We start from the raw sequence: 26,163 nt of genomic DNA on the forward strand, positions 1-26,163 counted from the left end.
TCGAAAGGTAGTTGCTCTTTTCTTTTCTTTATTCTCCTGTTATTCTTCAGTACAGTCCACCTAACTTGACTTAGTTTACAGCAGGGTAAACAAGGCACCACACTCATATCTGCCCCCCCCCCCCCCAAACAATGGCAGGTAGGAATTAATTAGCTCTTAGACAATAGGGGCATGAAGAGGAAAATTAAATACTACACAAGTGCTGTAAATGATTATGAAATAATTATATGTAACAGTAAACTTAATTCTGTAAGTCCATAATAATGTTGTGGAATTATTCCTACTGAAATATACCATGTACGCAGTAAAATACAGCTTAGTGAGGGAACACAAAATTGTTAAAGTAACTTACTACAAAAACAAACAAACAAATGTAATGTGTATATGTGTAATGTGTGTACAGAAAACAGCAAGAATGATTTGTTACATTTAGAAAGTGAATAACGTGAAAATAAAACGTGTTTTAAAGTAGAACTTTACAACTGTAATGGTATTATTAAGTACTCGTATCAATACTCAGCATCTGCAATAATCCAGATATGAGTAGTTGTATTTGGTTTGAAACAAAGTGGTATCAGTGCATCCCTACACTCATTTGTATGTCCAGATAAAACTTGGTTGGCTGGTTACTGATGCTGCATAGTGTATCCTCAAATGTCTTGCTCATGTCAAGCACTGGACGTTCACAAATCCCCTCTCGTTCAGGTTGTAGTTCTAGTCTTGTTATTCCATTATCATTGATATGTCCAAGAGCATCACTAGATGTTCGACTAAACTAGAGAGACAGTTGACAACTTGGAAAGACGGTAATCGAAGCAGGAATTGTCAGAAGCAAATTTACATCATCTGAGAGGAAAAACCCAATGAAAAAGTCTCAAAAAACATACCACCAGGAGGGTGAATGAGTGCCTGGAATGGACAGACAAACATTTTGGACAAACAACAGAATGTGTTTGCTACAAAAACTTGCTGGGCCAAGATGAAATGTTTAGTAAAGGAACAGATCGAGAACGTACAGGGAATAACCGTGATGAGAAGCTGGAGGTGCCAGGTCAGGAGTCACCTCACAGTGCCCAGAACCTTCAAGCTCCAGAGGCCCAAGCACCACATTTTCTTCTAATGAGAAAACAATTACTGCAGTTGATTGTCTTTAAATAGCCCATTTTACTGTCATGAGGACTGTATCATGTTTTTTTTCATGTCCAGACACTGGTAAAAAGCATGACCCCTTCAAAGTATGGTTACCATATGGTGGGGACGACTGTGATGATTATTTCAGCGGCATTTGCAATTTGGCAATTGTAGACGTGATTAACGGCTTCAAATGGCTTTTAATACATGTAGTATTTTTTCAGACAGTGTTTAACATTATAAATTAATAAATTCTGCTAAATTTTAACTGCTTTCTGAGTGTTTTCTTAGTGTTAGACTAGTCTAAATTAAATTTTGCATACCTGTGGTGTTGGTGTGAAGCAGTAAAATGGGTCCCTGCTGAAACACTTTCCCGCCACACACGTTCTGGACGTTGTTTGGGCTATTCACCGGTATGGCGTTATATGATAAAATAATATCATAACGAAAATAAAGACCGGTTTTCGGTACGAACCAGTGTACCACACAGGCCTAGGTGAAGTGGCCTCCAGCAAACAGAGGAAACAAGTGGTGCCAGTTTGATAATGATGTGTACAGCAGAAGCATCCATGAAAGCGGCAGCAGACAGGAGACTTTGAAGAATGACAACCATGAACATCAGTCTTGCCACAGAGAGGCTTGGTACAGATGAGAAGTACAGGGCAGAGGAGATCATGCAACTAAAACAAAAAATAACTTTTGAAGCGACATTTCAAGGGAGTATTTGAGGATCAGAAACGTGGGCTGGCAAAGCTGTGGAATTAGCATATGTGGCTACCTACCACTGATATAATTGTGCCTCTTCTCTACAATCCAGGCTAGACTCACACAAAGGCCGCAGGAATATCGAAGCCCGCGCTATGAGAGTACTCTTCAAACTTTGTCAGTGGTCCAGCCATCTTCTCCTTATTCTAAATCAGTCAGTTCTCTGAATGTGAAGAACAAGGAGAAACCACTTCCCTGTGACAAAGAAGAAAACATCTTCATCCAATATACGATAGCAGGAGAGAGCCAGGGCTCTGTGGATGTGATGTATTTGGTGAGTATAGTGGATGAAATGTGTTCACACCAATCATGTATATGAGAGAACAATCACAGCTCCCCAAAAGTGAAGCGAAAATATCTTTGTTGCCCTCTGGTGGGAGGCTGCAGTACAAGATATAAATCCTGCCTTCCAATGTGAGCAGATACCACATGGACTAAAACTAAATGACGTCACCAGCACAAGGTGACAGCACTCGTATCCAGGATATTTTGGCTTCATTTTTGTACTGTGGGAAGAAGTATTGAGTTGTTGTCCATATTAGAGTCATTGGTTTACACTGTGATAAACTGTAACAGCAGAGATAGAATCTCCTGTTGAAGGGGCAAATACGACATGAGTAGTTAAGATTGGGGGATCGACTGCTGGGACTAAGTTGATCTGCAGCCGTTGTTATCTGGGTCAGTTGCTGTTAAACTTGAGAAGACAAAATCCTTGGATTTAGGTTGTGATGTGTTTTTTCTGATCCATTCATCAACCATCATTAAACATGCTGATGTCTCTGAGGGCAAACTGTGTTGATTGTTGTCCATTTCTGCTGTGGAAAAGTGAAGCACAAGAAGTCATGTACTGTAACTGAAGTGTGTCGTGCGTGTTGTACACTGGCTCTTAAAAATGTCATGGTCTGAGCTGAGAAAATCATTTGAACCATTTTCCATTCAATTCTCCAGGTGTTATCCAGAGGAACTATTGTCATGCAAGGATTTGAAAAGGTGGAAGTGCAAAATAATCCTGGTAGGTAAAGATGGTTTGACAAATGAGTTACCAAGGATCATCTATCAATAATGTTAGATTTATAGACACACTCTTGTGCCAGTTCTGTTTCACAATTCAAATATTATTCTGTGGATTTCTTGCTTCATTTTACACCTGTAGAAAAAGACAGGAGAGATGAAACAAGAGACTGATAGAAAGAAATTATCTTCTTTTTCTTAGCTTTCCAATACCTGAACTTGTAGATGTAAATAGAATCTGTAAATGTGCATGTTGTGTTGATTAATATATTTGATCATAACATTCAGTTTGCTGTTTCAGTGACTGAGGGAGAGGTGTCCTTTACATTGAAAGTGTCTCCAGAGACCGCACCATATGTTCAGGTTGTGGCTTACACCGTCCTCCCCAGTGAAAATGTGATTGCCCACAGTGCTGACTTCTCGACTGAGAAATGTTTAAGTCACAAGGTCAGTGTGGAAAAATGACTGTATTTGAAGATTAATTTGATCTTGTCAGATGTATGTGTGAAATGATATATCAGTTTGGGCACTTTAAACCCCCCCGATTTAAATATTACCCCTATTCTGTGCAGATGTTCCTCCCAGGTGTTACTGAAAATGACCAAATCATCAAGATAAGATAAGATAAGGCCCTTTGCGCTGGCAATAATTACAAACCCTAATGGAAACATTAGGGACATTAGAAAACTAGTCTCTCTGTGTAACACAAAAGGTTTACTTTGGCACACTAAACTACTCTGCAGCAAATTCTTAGTGCCATTGCTAAATGTATTTTTATGAGTCAGAATATACTAAGTTCACCACTGAGCTCTATCTGCCTCCAGACAAACAAATTTATCTGCTCTGTCTGTCATCTAAAAAATAATTCTGTGTACATATTGTAATAGCTACTTGTTTGTCTGTATGTGCATGTGTTTTTGTGTGTCAGGTGTCCTTGGAGTTTTCTCCATCCACAGCTGTACCAGGAGAAGAAACCACCCTGCAGGTGTCGGCCAATCCAGACTCTCTGTGTGGTGTGAGCGCCATTGACCAGAGCGTCCTCATCAAGGAGCCAGGAAAGATTCTGGATGTAGACAAGGTGACTGTTGAGATCAACCACAGCAGATGCATTATTTTATTTTTTTTATTGTGTTCCATGTTACAGTAGTGGGTGTGTAATGTAAATGTTATAGGTCTACATCCTGGAACTGGTTGGCAAAATGTGTTTTTAGGGAAAGTAAACAATAATGGTCTTTATTATTATCCAACTATTTCCTGCTAAAATAAAGAAAAACACTGAGCTCCCAAGTGAAGCTGGCCAGTAGGACAAGGGTCAGTAAATTTAACCCAAAATGCCTGTAATCCTCTTAAGTCAACATATGTTGCTCACGTGGGTTATGAACACAATGCAAATGATTTGTGATTTTCTTTTGCTGCTAAATAATAGATATCATAGATAGATTTGGAAAGCTAACAAACTTCTCATCTTAGCTAAAGTTAATTATCCGACGTAACTTGTGGGACTATAAAATCTAAACAGGTTTTGAATATTTGAATTGTACCTTAGAATCCTAAGTACTTGTCTGCTTTCTTCAGTATCAAAGTTACTGTTACTGGAGATAAGGTAATAGCTGTCTTTTTATCCATTGGTTGGTCCATTATTCTGAATAGTCTGACAAATGTGACATTGGACCAAAAGCTCATCTGTCAAGCAACCATTATTCCCATTGCTCCCATTTCTCCCAAGGCCCACAGCTTTGAACCTACTTCACTGTAACTAACTTGCTGTTTTAACCCAACTATGATATTTACCTGAACCTACCCAGGTTAGATTTCACTACATTTACCTTGTGTTTATTATTGTTGCCATGATGACAAAGATAACCTGACATTTGCATGTCGAAATACAGTATCGATTAATAGTCTGTGGCACAAATGGGTTTTTGGTCCATTGGGACATTTTTTGGACTATTGTGGTTTTGGAATAATGTGCTGTCATGACAATGGGCTATAATTGGATCTGTAATTATTACTGTTGTGGGGGAATTACCCACTCCAAACTGCTTTAAAATCAATGACCAGGACATGTAATGTCAAAATAACCCCACCTGCCCTAAAGAAATTAATTCTATCTCAGTCATATAGTATGGAGGGCAGTGATGAGAAATATTACAAATTATGACTTGACAGTCTTCAAAGTGTGGCACGGAGGAGGTGAAAGAATTTAGAGCTAATATTGTTACCAAAAAAAGGGCTCCACAACACCACCCTGGGAATTTCACCCAGAGAATTACTTCTACTATGCAAAGCACACAGATTCGTTTACTCAGGGGCATGAGACGTGGTTCCAAGTTTTAAATTACAGTTTTTATTAAATGATCATTCTTTTAAAACAACACTAATTAAACAATCACACAGGAAGAGCTAGTGCAGGGGAGGGATCCACCAAAAGAGCAAAATAAAGGAATCAACTTAAATCACCAGGCACACGTAGCAGACACACTCTCAGTGAACAAACCCACTCCCAAGGACACAGCAGACAGGACAGGGGGATACCACCACCAAAACACCAGCACCGGCCTCCAGCAACTAAAAAGGAGGGAAAATAAAACAAATTAGTGGGGGTTGCAACAAAACAAAATAGGAAATCAATGAATCAAAATCTAACAAAAATTAGAATTAACGGGCAGGTCACAAGATTAAACTAAATACTTCAAACAATAACTGCCCAGTCAGTACAATTTAAACAAATGTAAACAAAAAGAACAAGGTTAAGGAAAAGAAAACGGAACCCAAACAATTACCAAATTACCTACAGAAAATCTCTCAAATTATCCTAATTAACAAAGAAATTATACGAGCAGACAAAATCAAAATATACAAATAAACTCATACAAATAATCCAAAAATAACAGAACATAACCCACACTTTCACACACTCGTTCAGTTCATATAAAAAGAAGGGGACCAAACCCCGGTTAAAAGTTCGTGCCTTGGCCCGTGGCGTTCGGCCAAGCAACCATCACACCCGAGACGTGGAGACAGAGTGCGGAAGAGTCTATTTAGTGGAGGTACAGCTGTGAAACGTCTTTAAGGCTGCGGTGTGATGCCGTGCCGCGAGAGCAAAGTGGTGGTGAGACAAACAGCAGCAGAGACAAGCAGCCGCAGAGACAAAACAGCTGCAGAGACAAAACAGCCATGTGGACAAAGCAGCAGTGGCCCCAGTGAGGTGGTTATGGTAGCACCTAATCAAGAAAAATCAACTGCCTGAGTTTGATACATATGAGTACTAAAACAAATATTTGGTCATTAATAGCCTTGGGCAACACATTTCTTTACAGATATTTAACTTGTTGCCTGTTGAGAGAGCTTTCCGTATCCCATATGGTGTTGAAGATCCTCAATCATGTTTACATGTGAGACAAAAAAGAAGGTCCATTTCTCCATATGATGACGAGGAAAATGGCGCTGATGCAGTTTTCAAGGTAATTGTTGTGCAGCAATTTCTAAATTGATTTCTGACAGCCTTTTTGCTGTGGAATATACTGAAAAACAAACTGTACAGTTGATACCAATACAGACCAAGCTTTGCAGTGACATTTTTATATGCTGCTGGTTCATCTAGAGGTTGGGTCTGAAGATGGCAACAAATTTGCTCCTCAAGACACCACGATGTGTGAAGTTCAAGGGAACAAACTACTACCATATAATAGGTAAGTTTTATGAGATCTTTCTTTGGTGGCATCAAGTGAAGCATGCGGAATATTTACAAGTTATAGTTCACTGTTTCAAGTTTACCTCTGATTCTGGTTGAAGGTTATCCTCTTTCCACAGCCATGATAGATCGTCACATACAGACATCACGTGCCAGATACGATTCTCCACCACCAATACAGACCGTCCGCACTTTCTTCCCTGAGACTTGGATATGGAACCTGGTGGAAGTTGGGTGAGCTTCTGTCATAAGCCTCTCAGTCTCACATAGCCAGACCTCTCTTCACATCGCTCCGAGCTGGACGAAGGTCTGGCTCCATGTGCACATTTTGCTATGGGGGAAAAATCCCTGCCTTATTTGCATTTTTTTAAACAAGCTAAGCCCAGGATGGAGCCATGATGCTTCTGCAAAATAGTGTCAAGAGTGAACTTATTTTGGTGGAACCTTTGCAGCTGCTAGCTTGTTTACATTCATCCATTAGCATCCCACATGCTAATTTGTTATTTTTAGCATGAAGGTTGAGGCTGAGAGGTTGTTGTTTCCTGGTGACTTTGAAAATGTACATAGCGGATGCCATGATGTTTACTGAAACCAAGCAACGAATGGCAGGCTTATACCTGCAGTGTGCATCCAGTGAGTCAGACTACAAACCCCTTTAAATGACATGAATGTTTTTTGCATTCACCAGGCGTAAACCATGAGGGTAGGGTTGCCACTTTCAATTTGGAAAAATGAGTGACACCTTGCCAACGGCCCCATGCCCAGGGGACACAAATGAATCATGTTTTGGAGTAACAGTGTAGAAGTCCTGACTTGCATCACAGGTGTCTAAAAAATCATTTTCATTGGAAAGTTTCCTCTGTCCTGCTGTGTAACAGCACACAAGGAGACGGAACTGATCATTAAACCAACATTTAAACGATGTTGGGTAGCACCAGCTTTCAAGGTGATTTCTTTATTTGTGCTGTATTGTCTAATAGTTTAATGATAAGAGAGACTGCTTTCAGTAGTTAAAATACTGCAGTAATGTTTTCTTGTGTGCTGTTAGAGCAGTCATCCTCCTGTATCTCAGATTGTGTAAAAAGTGAGCACAAAGTTGGGATCCGCTGTTCATCAGAATACCGCAGTGCCTCGGCCACAGTGGCTCATTTCAGCATCTCTGTTCGCTTCTCCAACCTGCCGAATCAGTCATTTAAATAGCAGTGTGCCAGATCAAATTCCTGTAATGAAGCATAACTGACAATTTCACATTCACACAGGAAATTTCTGTGCCACTGATGTTGTACTGTCATGTTATATGTTAAGTGTTTTCCTTAACCAACCTCACAAGTGGTACGTTCCACTGATTAATGAAAACCTATGGCATTGTTTTCAGGTGTATGTTTACATTTAATTAATGCAGCAGCCCAAGTTAATATTACGCTTGAACAGACTAGATGCATTGTTTTCCTTTACCTTTGCAATGTGCACACTGATCTGGAGTCTGCTCTACTCATCCAGCAACCACAGTCAGGCAGTGTTGAAAATCTTTTAAAGTAAGAAATAGCCAATCCATGCAGACCACCATGGTTAAGCTATCGGCTTTAAAAATGCTAGCAGCTGGCTAGGAAATGAAGCTGTCCAACTCCAGAGGTATGTGCAATCACAGTCAAAACATTAAAAAAGTATTGAAAACTGTAGATAATCTCCACATGGTGTCAGTATGTCCTTTAAATTGATGTTACCTGGTAGCCATCACTGCTGTGAAGAAAAGATAAATAAACACATATCATGTAACCTCATCATTTCTGTTTTTCTCTGTTGATGTACTGCTTACCCTGACCACACATCACTGACAGACAGTAAAATTATGTTCCTCTAACTCGCAGTATGTGTCTGTGTGTCGTGTATGTGCTGATCCAGAGAGTCTGGAACAACGAATGTGTCCTTCACTGTACCGGACACCATCACCACCTGGGAGACAGAGGCTTTCTGTTTGTCCCCTCAAGGTTTTGGTTTGGCTCATCGTAAGGAGCTGACCGTCTTCCAGCCCTTCTTCCTCGAGCTCAGCCTGCCGTACTCCATCATCCGCGGGGAGAACTTTGAACTCAAAGCAACTGTCTTCAACTACCTGTCCAGCTGCATCATGGTAATCAATGCTTTTACACTCAGTGACATTACGACTTATTGTATGTGCTGAAGGACAGAGTGCATGAACTGGAGTCAACATATCTATACTCCAAAGATATAGATGAATTTACATATTCCGTACATTTGAAACAAACCTCCCATTCTAAAACAGGACGGCGCTGAGCTGCCATATATTTTGTGAAATCTTAATCTTCACACCTATATGCAGTAGGCGATTTGTTCATTTTTAAATTCTGTGTAAAGGAAAAAAGTGTAGGTGTTTTTCTTCTAAACATATTAGACATGACAGAACATACACTCAGAACTATGTAGTACTGAATCGTAGACTCACATTAGTAAACTGTTAACAATTTCTCTGTGCTGTATTTTTTTCGGGTGGATATGAAATATGGCTAGTCCCCCACCACTATGGAAGTCACTGTCCTCTGTCACAATATGTCGCCGTCCTCTGGCTCTGGTGGCTCAAACATGTCTGGACATGTCCAGATAATAATGCAGCCCATATTTTATATGAAACAAGAAAATAACATTTATTTATTATGAGTATTTATTACACTAGTAATAAATATAAGATGATAATACTTTCTTTATTTGATATGACAGTCAGCTGTTGACTGTATGCAGAGTTAACACAGAGAGAGTACTCAGCTACTTCAGTATATCTGACACTGAATCATAATACATACATAATACTACATAAAGCTTAATGTCAGGACAAACAGTTTCACTATATTTTATATTCAGGTAAGAGACTGGCCTGGTTAAAATTGAAGTGCTTTGTCAAAATGTAATAATTGTCCATAATTTCTATGCTACGGATTCAGATAAGATGGTGTCTTTTAACCTGTCATCCCCTCTCTTCATCACTCTAGTAGAGACCCAAAGGGACTGTACACTCAGCAGCCACTTCATTAGGCACACCAGTTGAACTGCTTGTTACTGCAAATATCTAATTGACCAATCACATGGCAGCAACTCAATGCATTTAGGCATGTAGACATGGTCAAGATGACCTGTTGAAGTTCAAACTGAGCATCAGAATGAGGAAGAAAGATGATTTAAATGACTTTGAACGTGGCAAAACAGGCTGGTCTGAGTATTTCAGAAACTGCTGATCTTATGGGATTTTCACTTTCACTAATAAAGTGGCCAGTGATTGTATTTTGGTAATTTTACTAACAAGGGGATGACATCTTACCTTGCAAGATACCAAGATCACCCAAGAATCCATCTTGCCAGCCCTCAAAGTTATCCATTTGTCTCTGAACCAAAAGTGGTGCAGCCAATCAGCATCCTAGGAGGAACTACTGGCACCTATGGGCATGGTTTTAGGTGTGACAACAGCAAGAAGTGTCCGTGGAAATGACTCATCTTGAGCAAACAATGATGACTCCTGTAGAAGTTAGTGCAGATACTACAATAGCATAACTTATATCATAACTGGAGAGTATTTCTTCATTGAAGAAGAGCAGAGAACAGCACTGAAAGCTTGGAAAAGATGTTTTCACTCTTCTCCCAACCAACTTCGGCAAGAGTTTCATCTGACTGAAGTTAACCTGCGCTAGATGTGATAGAGACTGGAAAAATGCAGGCACTTTCAAAAAAACACTTGGCAGCTGATTGGATGAACCATCTGTCTAAGGACAACTGCTCAGATGATTCAGTGTAACAACCCATCTGGCATGTCAGGTTACATGACATCCCCCCTCAAATCACTGACTGTCTGTATGAGTGTCAATATGTTTTTGTAACTTTTAAAAGTGAGATTGTGTTTCTTGAACAGGTCACTGTGACTGCAGCCCCGTCCTTAGATTACACCCTCACCCCTCTCTCTGGTGACCAGTACACATCCTGTCTCTGTGCCAACGATCGTAAAACCCTCAGATGGACCATGACCCCCGCTGTCTTAGGTAACGGTTGATTGTTGTGTCCAGAATTTTGTCAACCCTGTCAGACATTCTTGAAATTAATTTGACTTTATGATAAATTCAAAAGTTGATTGAACCACCTTCATATTGTACTGCACTGTACAGCAACTGCAGCTGTGCATTAACAAGAATCTGGCAATACATTATGTATCATGATATAGGGGTCACAATTCAGAGTGTTTCAATATTATAAGCAAGGTGACATATTGTGATTTTTTTTACAAATCTAAGTTTAGGGAATCTGTCACAGTATAAAGAACACACCACCATATCAGTATCAGTTTGTGATCTTTTCAGGTGTTGTGAATGTGACTGTGACTGCTGAGGCTGTGGCGTCCCATGTGTCATGTGACAATGAGATTGTGAGCGTACCAGAGAGGGGTCGAATTGATGTGGTCACACGGCCGCTCATAGTAAAGGTGAGCACCTGAAGGCAAGATGACAAAAGTTTAACCCATAACTAATAACCCTACATTTGATGGGTTTAACAGCCATACGTGGGATTTTCTTTTCCTCCTGTTGTCTCAACAAGACAAGTTAATGTCGTTATCTTGAGAGCACAGAGTTCATTATCTTGAGACAAAATAATTGACCCTTGAGAAGTCAAGTTTTATTATCTCAAGATAATGAAATGATTAACTCGTGTTTTCAGTATAACGGAAGAAGAAATAAATTTAAACACATCTGTTCTTGGCCTCCGTAGAAACAAGCTTTTGTTTTCTCATGATAACAGATTGATTATCTCTTTATTTTAAGATTTATTAATTAATTAATCTGTTAGCTTGAGAAGGCAAGCTTTTTCTTGAGACAACAAAATAATTAACATGTGATCTCAAGATATCAGCATTAAAAAAAATCACTGCAAGTAAGGCCGTTCGACTTCAGTGAGTTGACAAGCTTTGTTATCTCGAGACAGCAAAATGATTAAGTCATGATTTTGAAATAACTGCATTAAGAAAATAATTGCAAGTGTGACACATTCTTGGCTTTCCTAGAACTGCACACATGCAAGTTAAATGACCTTTCACCTCCTTTCCTTTCAGGCTGAGGGAACTGAGGTGACAAAAACTTCCAACTGGCTGCTCTGTCCAAAAGGTCAGTATGGTTTGACCCAGGAGACTTTATGTTAAGGTCCATGTGATGCTGCACTGAACATCCATCCGGTCAGTCGGGTCGGGTGGGTCTGGTTATGTTTCCTTGTAGACATTGTGTTTTTCTGACTTCTGTAATAATGTAGTTGTTTCTGTACCAGTACTCATACATGTGTCGTTGTGTTTATTTCTGTACCCAGGGGAGGCTTTGACAGAGGAATTAGAGCTACAACTCCCTGAGAATGTGATTGATGGATCTGCCCGTGCTTCAGTATCAGTGCTGGGTAATCAGATTACTGTTTCTTTTTTAACTGTAGCACTGTATCACTGTTTTTAACAGCTGTATACTTCTGCCCTTGTACAGATGTGTTATGACTGCTGTCAGTGTTGGATGGTCTGGCTCAGTTCAGACTGTAAAACATGAACAAATACATACAGAGAATGAATGACATAGAACAGTTGGAGTTAATAAATTTAGTGGACTTTGATTGATGTATAGACTCTATCCAGCATATTAGGCAATATCAGTGGCGTTTTATGATACTGATATCAGTATCTGAACAACCCTAAACCAAAACAGTTACTGGAGGGACAACTGGTTTCATTCCCCCTGAAGCCTCACAGGAAAATGTAACCATGTTGGGAGATGGTTGTGCATATTGTAGTCAATTCACTACATATGATTATTGACTAAATGCATGCCATGAGTTATAGATTTATTGATTACATTCTAGACAATTCATGTCAACTCATTTCCTTCTGTAAATCAATGTGTTTTTGCAGATAAGCAAGTTAATCAAAGTAAACATTTAAATCATTAAATTTCTGAACTTCTATTCTGTTGAGATTGTGAACATGAGAGATACATTAAATGAGCCCTGTGGAGTTTTCCTCCATAGCACCACTAGAGGTCTAAAGGTCCACAGGTTACCTTTAAAAACAGCAAGTCCAAAATGTCCTGTCCAACATGCATATTTAACACATTAAAGAAACATTGGTAAAGTAAATCAAAATCAAATATGTAAAGTCTGTGTACTTATCTTTTCAATATCTTATTTTCATTTTATTCTTAGAGGATAACATAATTAAGATAACACATTTTTCCGGCCTCAGCAGTGAGCACATTTGTCTCCTAAATCTATACAAAGTTTAAAGGTTGGGTTGCTCACACATATTAACATGTTTTTGTGCAGGTGACATCATGGGCCGAGCCCTGAAGAACCTGGATGGACTGCTGAAGATGCCATATGGATGTGGGGAGCAGAACATGGTGCTGCTGGCTCCTAACATCTACATCCTCCAGTACCTGAAAGACACCCAGCAGCTGACCACAGCCATCATGGAAAAAGCTACCAACTTCCTGTCCAGTGGTGAGTCTCTGTTAGTGTTCTCTTACAGCCTCTCAACAGGCTCAATGACTCTAAATAAAGATGGACCTCTCCACATATTTCTTCTTCACATGACAGCAGTTTGCCTGCTCAGCTCCTCTGCCATGCAGAGACTGACCCCTGGTGGCATAAAGTGCACACTACAACACAGTGTCTCAGTCTGTATTTATTGAAAATATTACTGTTAGGATTTCTTATTACCCTGGTATACCATAATACCTCTATACCACCCAAGCCTACTCTCTACTTCCTCCCACAGTACGAAATTGAAACGAGTGCTGCCATCTTGCACTAGTGATGTCATTTGGAGCCAGAGTCTGTGCAGTAGTGACCAGTATAGGAGTCGCGGTATTGAGTTCCCGTCTGGCTGACTCAGTCACAAACAGAGCTCAGCTGTCAATCATGTAATAAATCCCTATTTTTTATATCATCAAATAACTAATTAAAATTCAACTGACTTTCATTAACATCTATTTAAGCTGCAGGTAGAGTCCCTCGGTGCACTGTGGCTGATTTAATTAATCTGCAGAAAACATGCAGTTTTTATTCTTATCGACCAGTCGACTGATTGAAGAGTGGGTAGAATCTTAGTCGACCAAGATTATCTTTGGTTGACTCCAGCCATAAGATTTACCAATATAATGTATAGATTTGATGGTTGTGTAAGCAGTTTTAATGTAAAAATAAATAAATAAATGCTGTCTTTCACCAAAATCTTTTCCTATTAATCCTAATCTTTTATTTGCATGTCATCATTATTATACAGGCTACCAGAGGCAGCTGAACTACAAGCACAATGATGGTGCTTACAGCACCTTTGGAACAGGAGAGGGGAACACCTGGTGAGAACATTACTGAATCACAGGGATGTCTATCTGTAGACACACCCAAAGAACAACACATTAAACACTGAAGTGCAGTGCTGATGACGTGGATTCTGGTTATGATTAGTGTATCATGGTGACTGGTGACACAGACACATCTGATCCTGTTTAACTTGTTAACTACAGGTTGACAGCTTTTGTGCTGAGATCCTTTGTCAAAGCACAGTCTTTCGTCTACATTGACCCAGCAAAGATTGAACAGTCCAGGACTTGGTTGAAGAGAAAACAACGAGATACAGGCTGTTTTAAACTGTCTGGAAAACTCTTTAACAACAGAATGAAGGTAATCTGAAAGTCTTTCTGAAAATGATTGTTTGTCACATCATCACCGCCTCACTAGTAGTTCATTTGTCTTTTGTGTACTTTAGGATTGACTGATCATGTTTTCAAATGGATCCAGAAAATAGTGTTGATAATCAGTGAGAGCAGTGGTTTCAGTCCTAAGATTCTGTGCCATCCTGGATCTTGGAGAAAGTCATGCTTTTAATTCCTCCTGATGCTTCCTGTCTACAGGGTGGTGTCTCAGATGAAGTGGCTCTCAGTGCTTACATCACTGCTGCCTTCTTGGAGATGAACATGTCAGCAACTGTAAGTAAATAAAAACTCTGTTTTCTCAAATCAAATTTTTTATCTCTCATTGTATTATCACTGATAGAAGTTTTTAATACTCCTGACCACCAGAAGGTAGCAACAACTAGTGTTCCCACGTGTAAGCTAAACTTAGATTGCCTATGGTTTAGACAGTAGGCTGTAGTAGAAGAAGACCACAGATGATGGGTTTTCAAGTGTGCAAGTTGTTTGCTTCTGTTTCAATAAACAGTTGAAATGTTCATGGATGAGAAGTCAGTGAGGGATCATTACGTCTGAGTGGAGACTGTGAAGTCTAGAAAAATGCAACAGATTCTTGACACTCTTGTGTTACAAACTATAAATATCAGTCCAGTTTTCATTCACTTTGTCTCTTTAATTACAGTCTGTCTTCTCAGTCTGTAGTCTGAAGTATTCATTCTTGTTCTTTTGAACACACACAACTGAAAGAAATGTGCAAACAACACACCATCTGTTGTTGTCATTTAATGCTACCAGTTCTTAATTAGACAAGAGGATAATACATTTGGCCTTTATTCTTTTACATTCTTACAGAGCCAATTATTGCAACGATAAATAAGAAAAAACACACAACTATTATTTTAGTATATTTTGGGTCTAACACAGCATTGTATGCAGTATCTATTTATAGTATAATTGACCCTTCACTAAGCCCCACCTCTAACAACAACTGTCCATTTATAGCTTAGCAGCCGTAGCTAGAGCTGATAGGCTTTCCACTTCTCTACATGTTGACATGGTGTGCAGGAAGCTCAGAGAGGAGCGATGCTCAGTGTTTCATGAGTCTGGACGGTGATGGTAACCTGAAACACAAGAGCACACATGTGGTAAATGGACTAAACACTGTCTTCATCTGCTCTAACATAAGCTGCAACCGTTAGCATGTCCCGCTAACTAATGCTAGCTTGCTAGCTGCAGTAATCTTAACTCCTGCAGATACCACTGCATCTGTATTTGTCATATGGGGCTTTGAGAAGGAGGATGTGGGCTGACGCAGAATCAAAGAGGGTCAGTGATGATGCATCTCACTCTGGCTCGCTGTCTCAGGTCTGAGCTGAGTTAGCTTAGCTCTTATCTCGCCTATCTTACACAATCGCAGTCTGGCTAAATGGCCTGTCTGCAAGTCCGCTGCACTAATGAAGTCCCTGCACTTCCTTTTCCCAAGTTAATGTGTGTATTTCTGTCATCATGTGTATACACTTGCTGTATTTCACCAGCCGACCAGTGTTTGCTGAGATTTAAGCTAGCTTTAGTCTTGGTCTTTTAGCATTAATGTTATAGCATGTGTGCAGCTATCAGATAGTTTTACATTTACATTTTCACAGGGTTCTTATTTTAAAATACAAGATGTTAACATTAAAATGGACTTTTAGGCTGAGTCAGTGAGTTAGCAGTAGCTTACATCAGCTAGCTACACTTACAAAATCTGCTTGTGAGTCATTATTTTAGCTGACAGAATCCACCATCATCAGCTAGAAATGAGAAGCTCCTTTTGTTCACGTCTCTAAGGATTCAAAGACCTCATGTTTCAACAATTACCCCCAATTTCAATGTTATATCTGCCACAGTTATCATTGTAAACTGCATAAATGCAGTGCAAGAATGGAATGTTTGGCAGGTTTAGCAACAGTAACTAAAGAGGGTGGGGCTTAGCAAAGGGTCCATTGTGCTGTATGGTGTCTGAATAATGTTTAACTGTAGTTTACTATGTAATAAAAAAACTATTTCTAGTTATACATATATATAATACAAATTACACCTTGTTACATCTTCCTAGTGTCCTGTAAAATTAAGTTCAACCATAATTTCTGTGTGGTCACTGATTGAATTTAATTCATAACTGAGAGCAATGAAGTGTCTGTTAGTATTTATGGAGAAGGAAAATCCTACAAATAATTGTTCGAGATGATCAAAACCTATCTTGTTTTTTTTTCTTTTACAGCATCGTGTACTGAGAAGGAGTTTGTCTTGTCTCAGGGAGTCCATCAGTGACCTCAGCAACACCTACACTACAGCTCTGCTGGCATATGTCTTCACCCTGGCTGGAGACATGGAGACCCGTGCTCACCTTCTGCAGCATCTGGACACAGCTGCCATACAACAAGGTGAGTCGTCCTCCTGAAACAAATCATTACTGTCTCATTACTGCTGCGGTAGCTTACCTTGTGCCTGTGTATGGATGGATGTTTGTAGGAGGTTTCCTCCACTGGTCTCAGACAGCAACAGAAACATCAGCCTCTCTGTCTGTGGAGATCAGCTCCTACGTGCTGCTGGCCAAACTCAGTGCTTCTCCTACAGCTGAAGACCTGGCCTACGCCATCCGCATTGTCAGATGGCTCACAGGGCAGCAGAACCAATATGGAGGCTTCTCGTCTACACAGGTACGACCCAAACAGCTGGAGCTGAGCAAGAGCAGCTGCACAGTCGACAATTTTACTGTCATTATTAGAGTTCAGACCCTGAGCCTCTGTGGCGATTACATACATGCCTCAGTGGTGGTTTCTTGTTAGACAGATGTTATTTGCACCCGCCGTGTAAATAGTAAATGTGGCTATTTACACCTGAATGGCAGAAACAAACCGCAATCTTTACCTAAACCTAACCAAGTTTTGACAAAATTGAAAATAATAATTAAACTGTAAATAAGTTAATTAAGTCTAAAAATGAACAATTATCATCAATAATTGGACAATCATCTGATAAAAAAAATATTCAAGTTGAATTTTAGTGAAATGAAGGTCAACATGTCAGCATCAGCACTTGTTGAATAACTGCCCTGAGACTTTTTACCCCGATGCAAATAGTCACTCTATTATGATCATTACTGGAAGAGATCATGTGATGGTGTCTGCATGTGTGAGTTGGAGCTGAATTTGCAGAACTGTCTGTTCTGTCCACAGCTGAAGTCACGTACCACTGACCCATCAGCTTTGTATTTTTTGTGCTCATTTGTTTCTGAGAGTTCTTTTTTAACCTCTTCTTCCTTGCTGTGTTGGCTGTCTGAGACTTATGACCCTTATGGTCACATTCAACCCAGGTAGAAATAGTACACAGAGTAATAGCTCACAAAAAACAACATAAAGTAGCACAATTCAGGGCTCAAGAGTAAGATCAAATGCTGTTTTGGCCCAGATCTAACAATTCACTTACCTGACCATACAAATGGTAAAAAGAATTAAACTAATTTATAGATATTGTAGCCATAGATTTAACAATGACGATTATAAGTTAAAGACCCACAGTGCCAACAGTAACTAAGAGATGCAGGTATTTGTTGTTGTGTTGTGTGAAAATGAAATGTGTTGTAGGTATAAACACAATCTACACATTAACATATCTGCTGTAACTGAGGTCCAACGTGTGTGTGTGTGTGTGTGTGTGTGTGTGTGTGTGTGTGTGTGTGTGTGTGTGTGTGTGTTGTAGGACACAGTGGTGGCTCTTCAGGCTCTGGCTCTCTACTCCACTGTGGTGTTCAGTCCAGAGGGGTCAGTCTCAGTGAGCGTCCAGTCTCCCAGTGACCAGCTATTATTTGATGTGAACCAGAGCAACAAACTGCTCTACCAGGAGGAGGCGCTGAAGGACGTGACAGGAAAGCACAGCCTGGAGGTGAAGGGCTCTGCATGTGCTTCAGTGCAGGTCAGTGGACCCTGTGTCTCTCTACGTTTCTAACTGTACACATACATACTGTATAACACTACTGAGGTGATCTTAGGCTCAGGTCATCACATGTGAAATTCTGCTTTAAATTCTCATATTACACACTTCCTGTTCACTGTTTTTCAGATTTCTCTTCACTATAACATCCCGACTCCTTTTGATGTCACCACTCTCAGTGTGGAGGTCAAACCAAAGGCTGACTGTCAATCTCACCAATCCCAGAGACCTAAACTGACTCTGCAGCTGAAGTCCCTGTAAGTAATGTTTCAGTTCATATGACAAAAGCAGATGCTATTTTCTTCCACATGTGTATGTGTTTCCTGTAAAAACAGGCAGCGAGGGTGTGGATATTGCTTTGCATTGCAGCTCCCGGTAAAAACAGCCAGACCAAACATCCAGGACCAAACACAGCCCCCGAGGCAGACACGTTAGATAACACAAAATATAGTACAAAGCTGATTTTCTTGCTGGGTTTGCCTCCTGACATCTCGGGGCTGAGTCAGCAAGCTGCACTACTAACCAAGTGAAAGCACTACAATTAGAAGTTAACTAATTTAGCAGCACGCAAAGCTGTCTTTCCATCAGGAAACTGTGTAAATCACCTCAGTACTGTATTCCCTGTATTCCTTGAAGGCTGTGTTCCCTTTTTTGTTAACGGCAGGTAAGTTAGCAGAACTTCTGTAATTGATTGAAGTCAAAACATCTCAGTAGCCCCCTGGTGACTGGCTACCATATAGGTCATCACAGTGTTTCCTACAGAATGACAGTGTAACTGTGACATTTCGATCGAATCGGCTGATTGTATGGGGCAGGAAGTCAGTGCAGCTCCAACACTGATCACTACTGCTCCAAATGTCACTAATGCAAGATGGCAGCACTCATGTCTGGGATATTTTGGCTTCATTTTGTTCAGTGGAAGAAAGTGGAGCCTTGACATTCATCTATGTTCATGTCAATGGTTCAAGCTTATGTAAGCACACATCATATTTTGTGTCACTGGAAGAAATATGATTGGATTTTGATATAAGAACAGAAAGACATGGATTTTGTATTTATTGGCACATATTTTAAATAGGTGCATAATATAGCTGAGTATGTGCAATTGAAGGGTTAAAAGGGCAGTTTTCATCTCATTTCAACTTTCAACAACTACATCCAACTTGCAGCAACAATAGAGAGGACACTGTCCCTGGAATTGCAGTATTCCTCTATGGATTTTTTCTGACTGCAGTGAAAAGGCAACATATTACCGTCGGCAGCCGTTTACTGCAACTGCCTTAATAATTCTCTTTTATACGACTTCATTGACGCATGCTGTCGTAAGTGTAGCATAGCTCCTTGAAGCAATAGGGCAATGCGTAAGTGTGCACGGCATGGAAATGAGAGAGAACAGGCAGCAGACAGTGCTGCCTATAGCTGAACAGAAACTTAAACTTTGTAGTGAGCTGTCAATCTGCCAGTAAATGTACAATTCAGGTTACAGTGTGTCAGTTGCAGCTTCTCAAGACCAAGTAAAGTCTCATCGGTTGAGTCTGTCGACCAATCAGAGGCTGTGTTCCTGACTTGTGTGTGACAGTTCTGATCCTTTGTATTAATAGATTGATGCACTGATCTCAACATGAGACTGACCCTTCAAAATAAAATTTACAGTGACGATAGTCGTGAACTTAGCCCTGCAGTAGGCATCACATGACCACAGTATTGTGGTCATCATCACAGCTCTTTGTGCAGCACCATATTTATATGATTCCATTACAGATACAGTGGAAATGAGAACAGTACAAACATGGTGATCCTGGATATCAAAATGCTCTCTGGATTTTCCCCAAATGAAGAGTCTTTGAAGAAGGTGAGTTATGAACACATTTCAGCATTATTCGTGTTGGTTGTTGATGTCATGACGACGGGATAACACAGCTGAATATCGTCTCTTCACAGCTCAAAACGACCCCACTGGTGGATCGAGTTGAACAAAAGGAAGATCATGTTCTCGTGTACATACGGGAGGTGAGTTTAATTCACAGTGAAGAACAAAAGACGATGCTCTCCAGATTTGTTACTGATTGATTGTTACTGATCATCTGTTTTCCCTCCAACAGTTAATGAAGGACGTACCCAACGACTACAGCTTAGAGCTCATTCAGGAGCTGCCAGTGCAGAACCTGAAGCCAGCTGTGGTCAAGATCTATGACTACTACCAGCCAAGTAAAAAAAAATACTTGCATCCTAACATCCATTCATCATTCAAAGACACTTGTCCTTTGAAAGTTTGCAGGAGAATGTAGCCTATCCTAGTTAACACTGGGCAAGAAATGGGGTACACCCTGGACAGGCTGGCTGTCTCTCACAGGGCTGACACATATACCCTTTTTCAACCAACAAGAAACTAGTGCTAGTTCCATTCTGGTGCTAGTTCCAGTTCACAGTTGGGAACCATCTAAGAAATACTTCTTTTTCCACAGGCTAGAGAGCCAAGTCATTATGTAACTGAACACACCTCTTGTTTCCCAGCAGTACTATCTTATAAACTACTTTCTAAACTTACGTCTGCACCAGCAGATTGCTCACACTGAAGTGCACTCAACCAAGATGTTAACTGCTGGGATCTAACATGGTATTATGTGACCTGCAGTGTTGGAAGATGCATTCAGATCAGGCTGCAACTTGTTGATATATTAAAATGCTGCTTATGCATTAACTCATCTGTATTTCATTACATGTATTTAACATATACTATTATAGATACTGTCCTTAAGTAAAGGATCTGAGTATTTCCTTAAATGATGATGGTTGCAGGATCTGGTGGGTAACCAAATATGATGTAATACTGGCCTGCAGCCCCTCGCAGCGCCAAAACATGTTGCAACAAACTTTCCAAACAGACATTATTTGGAGAAAGTGACCACATATGGGCAATCTCATGCTTACTCTTTTGCCTGAAAAAAATCATGTTTTAACATATTAATTAACAGCTTTTAGCATGGCTCAACATTTCCACCATAATGGTGGACTTTTCTTTTTGGTTGCTCATGATAATCCTGCTCCCAGGCCCTGACATAGATTATCTTACTCTCTTGGTCTGCAAAAAGTTGGTGCCACTTTGGCACCGGCTTTCAGGGCTGAAAGCCGGTCCAAAAATGGTTAACAGAGAGCAGGTTTGGGGTTTGATAGCATTTCATCAAATTTGCATCAAGTATTAAATGAACTTACTGACTCTTACAGTCTTGTCTGATCTACACATGTTGATTTAATTCTCCTTTTTCCTCTCAGGTGACCAGGCTGAGACAGAGTACATATTCCCTTGTGCTGCAGCCAACAGCCAACAGCAACTAGAGGAGATCACTCAGTAACGGGTGGTGCGGCACCTACTGCAATGCCACCACAACTACCAGAAGAAACCAGCGGAGATTTGCAAGATTTTAAATAAGGTGTTTATGTATAGTATTGTAGTATTCTTGTATTGTGCAATGACATTGTTACCAAGTGCCCACCTAACTGTATACATAAATCAAAAATTCAGGGAAGTACTGGAAGTAAATAAGCACTTGAATGCAAGCAGCTATAAGAAGTGTATTATTTTCTACTTTAACATGTACTTTTTATGCAGCATTACTTTTTACAATGATTTTACAAGGAAGCTGGGAAGAACCTGTGCAGTTTAGCTGCTCACAATTTGACAGTTTTGTCAAACTTCAACTTTAGCGAAAACTGAATACACAATACACAAGCCCTTTACTTCATGAAGAATGTAACTGTCCATTACACCAGACCATACACCACATAGATTCATTACCTGAGACTGATTTGTCCTGGACATCACTCTGTGCGAGGAATGTCCCAGGAGATGATAGTGAACATTAATAAACTGAACTGTCATTTAAATAAATTAGTTAGATCTGTGTTTATTGGAATATCAGACACTTCATGTAGCTGTACAGTACAGTTCAGCAATAAGTTCTCCAAAGTATGTGTTTCAAAAGAGAATGAATGAGCGTACATGTGGTCATGATACCCCCCCTCATCCCCCACCCTGCCAACAACAACAAAAACATCAAGATTGTCAGTACATTGTAAATAAAATGTGAGCATACTTCCAGTTACAATTACTTTTCTTTGGTTGTTCTCCAAGTGCTCAGTATCTTTAGAATGTGCAGTCCAGATGCATATATATGTAATTCAAATAAAACATGAGACTTCAGATAGCACCAAACAAAACTGCATGAACATGTTGTGTCCTGGTTGTAATGTAGACACAAAAGAATAATCATACAGTAATTCAACTATTCTGCTTAAATACATATAATATAATTGCATATGCATAAAATACTAAAGATACAGTACAGTATAAAATGATTAAGGCTGAACAATTTTATTTTAGCTAAGATTTCAAAGATTTTAGATTATATTGTGGATGTACAAAAAATACCAAATTTGGGTAGACAATCATGATAAAGCTTAATTTACAACTATCAACATGTTAAAAAACAATCTAGCTCAAACATTGATTAGATTTTTATATGTAGGAGGTGAATGTTTGGGACTAGAGGGCAAAAACTAGCTCAAACAAACTGCTCTGTTCAGTGTTCACTCTTTCAGGCACATCACACTTAGTCTGCAGTGCAACCGCTTGTCCTTAGTTTTTTTTTTTTTTTTTCTTTTTTTTTCTTGATACAGCAATGTAAACACTGTTTGGATTAGATTTTCTCAGTGGGGCAGTTTTGGCGACCAGAGCCCTACCACTCCAAAACTGCCAGAGTGGCAGCACACGGTGTAGAATAAACATGCAGTGTCCACTCTGATGAGTTTATCACGTACGCCTTGGTCTCTAAACACGTCGGTTTTGCAGGAACATGAAACGTGCAGTGAAATATGCTGCTGAATGTGGCTCAGTCTCTGTCCTCCTCCTCCTGTGTCCTGGCTTTGTACAGGAGTTGAGTCCTGGTGTCTGAGGTAAAACAGGTATACGTTGATTTGTGTGACGGCTGTTCACTGCTCTGCATCGCCAGTCGCTGCCCTCCGCAGCTGTTGGCAGTAGAACACATCAGGATTTATGCTCTGTCCTTGTAGCAGCAATGTGAAAAAATGAGATGAAACAAATTCCCACATGAGAGAGAGAGAGAGAGGTTGTCGTCTGTGCACAGTAAAGAGACCAGGTCTGGAATGACAATAGGAAGGGCCTTGAGATTCAGAAGATGAGCCGAGCGAAAACCTATCGCTCAGACTTGACCTTGTAGCGGAGGACAAGGTAGGTGGCCAGCCGTAGGATGATGAAAAAAATGCCCAGGACGATGAAATCCATGTAGAGTTTTGCGTCCTCCACGTCAAGTAGCTGCAGAACCTCTTCAGGCTGTTGAAACTTGCACACCTTCCCCGGACACTCCAGCTCTGATCGGTTCATCCCGTAGATGGACAGGATCACCCCTTCAAAGCCATACCTGTGCAAGAGATACAAACACTGAGACTAATTACAAATGGCTAAGTAAATCATATATTGATTCTGAGTCAAAATAGCTCAAAATTCCAGTCTGGTAAAATTAGCCTAAAAAAAATATCCAAGACATACCCAAAGTAAACTGAAAGTTGTTCTTGAACCATATGTAGTACATGCATGGTTTTAATCTATTTTGAAAGGTAACACTCTCCTCGAGATGTGAAAGGCTCAGAAGCTTGTTTCTGATATTTTAGTGATATACATTAGAAAGACAAAACAAGAATGAGAACATTTTCTCATGACACCACGTCATGGTGTAATAAAAGTAATATGCTAATCACACTCTAGTTGCATCACATTGCAACTAATATGAAATGTCATACAAATATCAACCATGGAATTTAAAAGAAGTACACACCAGCACATTGTTTCTTGCCAGTAAAAACATTTTAGGCTTTCTGGACAATGCAGGATTATTTCACTGTAACATCATGCACAGTATTATCTATATTTAATGTGGAACTTCTGATGAAATGTATGATAATAGTTTCAGTCTCATATGTGTGCAGTAAAAGTCCAAGAAGCCTGTGTGTCATTAAATCAGTAAACCTACACAACAGTTCCAAGTAAGCAATCTGATTGGTCAGCTAGACATTTAGACACCATGGTTGGATGGTTTTCAACCATATTTATTGATTAAAATTCAGCACAAACTACAGTGGGCCGATGATGGACTCCTGTCAGACTATGTCTTGTAGATGTTAAAGTAACATTTGCAGTAGAGTTAAATTATCTTTTTTAATGAATATAGTTTATGGTGCTGTGAGATTGCTGATGACTGACCCTTTAATACAGGTGCTGTGTCTTATCTGTGACAAGCTGGTGATCAGAACAGTTTAGTCACTGTAGTTGACACTGTACATGTTTCGCACAGAAACTCTGTTCAGCTCCTCCATCAGCTGTGTCGATGGGTCTGTGACACGATGCTACTAGCTTCAAAAAAAGCTTGTGGGCTTAGTAGCTGAATCTGTCCATGTAACATTTATTTTCTTCAGAAGATATCTTAGTTACAGCAAGGATTTGCTAACAAAGCGATTTTGTGTTTGTGTGGTATTAATTCAGTTTGGGAAATCCCACAATCTCTAGAAAGCATCAATGTGTTCTTGAAAGTACACGTTGTACATACTGAGGTGTCAGAGTAAGTGCTATGGTGGAAAAATTGCAGCAGGTAGCCAGGAGATGTTGACATAGTGTGTAGGACCACGCTGTTTGTCAAGGGGAACATTTTGAAATGATGCTGGTTCTAGATAAAATGTCAGAGTGTTACAGGATCTACTTAAAAAGCTGATGGTCACCAGTCTCCATACCAAATGTCACATGCTGAAGTTGTTGTAATTTAGAGTAATTAGGAAAAATATTTATTTTAGTAGCTTTGGATATTGGTTCAACTCCGATGATAACATTGTACTCACAAAGTACTAAGATCTGGCAACACAGTGGCATTGCTAAGTGTAGAGATGGTTCAGAGTTCAGACAGAGGCTGTAAACAAGCCAACAGCTTAGCCGGGAATATCACCATGCTCTTCTGCTAAAGAATCAAAAAATATTCATGCTGGTACAAACCTGACGTAAGACACGTAGGAGCTCCACTGCAGATACTTGGGGATTGTGTCAAAGTTCACAAAGAATCCAGAGAAAAGCAGTACGGGGATAGCTGTGACAGGTCCGACAAATGTGGCCACCTGTGTGTGGACGCAGAGGATAAATTATTTCTTATGCGAGCCAAGAAGTCCTACATTTAACTATGCAAACCTGCAGTACCTGTAGTGAGGTGGAGGCGGCCCCAACCAGCAAGCCTAGGGACTGGGCCACCAGGGCAGTGCAGGTGGACAGGGCTATGAAGAGGAGGTAGCGGCTAGCCTCCGGAGGCTGCTCTGTCATCCAGTACACTATGCTGCAGTACATGATGGGGCAGATCACCTAAAATAACACCCTCATTAACATTAGTGAAGGAACAGTTCACCCCAAAATGACACTTTTGTTGATCTACACTGATGTCACTGGGAACTGTGCTGAAGCTGCTGCTACAACCAAACACACAGGGTCATTTTCTTCAAAGTGAAAATAAACTTATTTAATTTAATTATTTAATTTAAGGTGTACAAGGACAAACAAAAATAAACAAAGACTGCAGACATTTAATGGGATGTGAAGCTGCTGTTGATGTAGGGAGAAAGTGCACAGCTTGCATTAGAGTATGACAAGGGAGTGGATGGAAGACTGGATTGACTGGAACAGGACGGGACAATAGCCAGAGTCCATACCATGGACATATAATAGAGCTAGACAGGGCACTGCTGCTCAGCCTTGCTGACAGTTTTCACTGCAGCCTTGTAGCACTGAGTGAAATATTCCACACCGGCCCAAAAAGTGTTTTCCCCCAT

General features: G+C 40.1%; 2 protein-coding genes across 2 annotated transcripts in view; one reads left to right on the top strand and one right to left on the bottom strand.

Moving 5' to 3' along the window:
* LOC146327410 (alpha-2-macroglobulin-like) overlaps nt 1-22,174 on the top strand; it is a 30,479-nt gene extending 8,305 nt beyond the window's left edge. The window contains exons 11-34 of the mRNA XM_084716262.1: nt 1,949-2,170; nt 2,845-2,908; nt 3,209-3,354; nt 3,836-3,985; nt 6,228-6,371; nt 6,512-6,599; nt 6,721-6,835; nt 8,498-8,729; nt 10,515-10,641; nt 10,957-11,078; nt 11,703-11,754; nt 11,951-12,034; nt 12,944-13,120; nt 13,905-13,980; nt 14,149-14,305; nt 14,536-14,610; nt 16,574-16,736; nt 16,825-17,012; nt 18,055-18,267; nt 18,415-18,542; nt 20,047-20,137; nt 20,227-20,295; nt 20,388-20,493; nt 21,559-22,174. Coding sequence (XP_084572388.1) covers nt 1,949-2,170; nt 2,845-2,908; nt 3,209-3,354; nt 3,836-3,985; nt 6,228-6,371; nt 6,512-6,599; nt 6,721-6,835; nt 8,498-8,729; nt 10,515-10,641; nt 10,957-11,078; nt 11,703-11,754; nt 11,951-12,034; nt 12,944-13,120; nt 13,905-13,980; nt 14,149-14,305; nt 14,536-14,610; nt 16,574-16,736; nt 16,825-17,012; nt 18,055-18,267; nt 18,415-18,542; nt 20,047-20,137; nt 20,227-20,295; nt 20,388-20,493; nt 21,559-21,638 — 3,069 coding nt within the window. The 3' untranslated portion in view covers nt 21,639-22,174. The remainder of the gene's footprint in view (nt 1-1,948; nt 2,171-2,844; nt 2,909-3,208; nt 3,355-3,835; nt 3,986-6,227; nt 6,372-6,511; nt 6,600-6,720; nt 6,836-8,497; nt 8,730-10,514; nt 10,642-10,956; nt 11,079-11,702; nt 11,755-11,950; nt 12,035-12,943; nt 13,121-13,904; nt 13,981-14,148; nt 14,306-14,535; nt 14,611-16,573; nt 16,737-16,824; nt 17,013-18,054; nt 18,268-18,414; nt 18,543-20,046; nt 20,138-20,226; nt 20,296-20,387; nt 20,494-21,558) is intronic.
* The window catches only part of LOC146327411 (ATP-binding cassette sub-family G member 4-like), a 47,385-nt gene continuing 43,396 nt past the window's right edge, over nt 22,175-26,163 (bottom strand). Inside the window, exons 13-15 of the mRNA XM_084716828.1 lie at nt 25,541-25,699; nt 25,343-25,461; nt 22,175-23,723 (exon numbers count right to left, since the gene is read on the bottom strand). Coding sequence (XP_084572954.1) covers nt 23,498-23,723; nt 25,343-25,461; nt 25,541-25,699 — 504 coding nt within the window. The 3' untranslated portion in view covers nt 22,175-23,497. The remainder of the gene's footprint in view (nt 23,724-25,342; nt 25,462-25,540; nt 25,700-26,163) is intronic.

This window comes from Lutjanus erythropterus, chromosome 4 (genome assembly GCF_056507025.1).
Source record: "Lutjanus erythropterus isolate fLutEry1 chromosome 4, fLutEry1.hap2, whole genome shotgun sequence".
NCBI lineage: Eukaryota > Metazoa > Chordata > Actinopteri > Lutjaniformes > Lutjanidae > Lutjanus > Lutjanus erythropterus.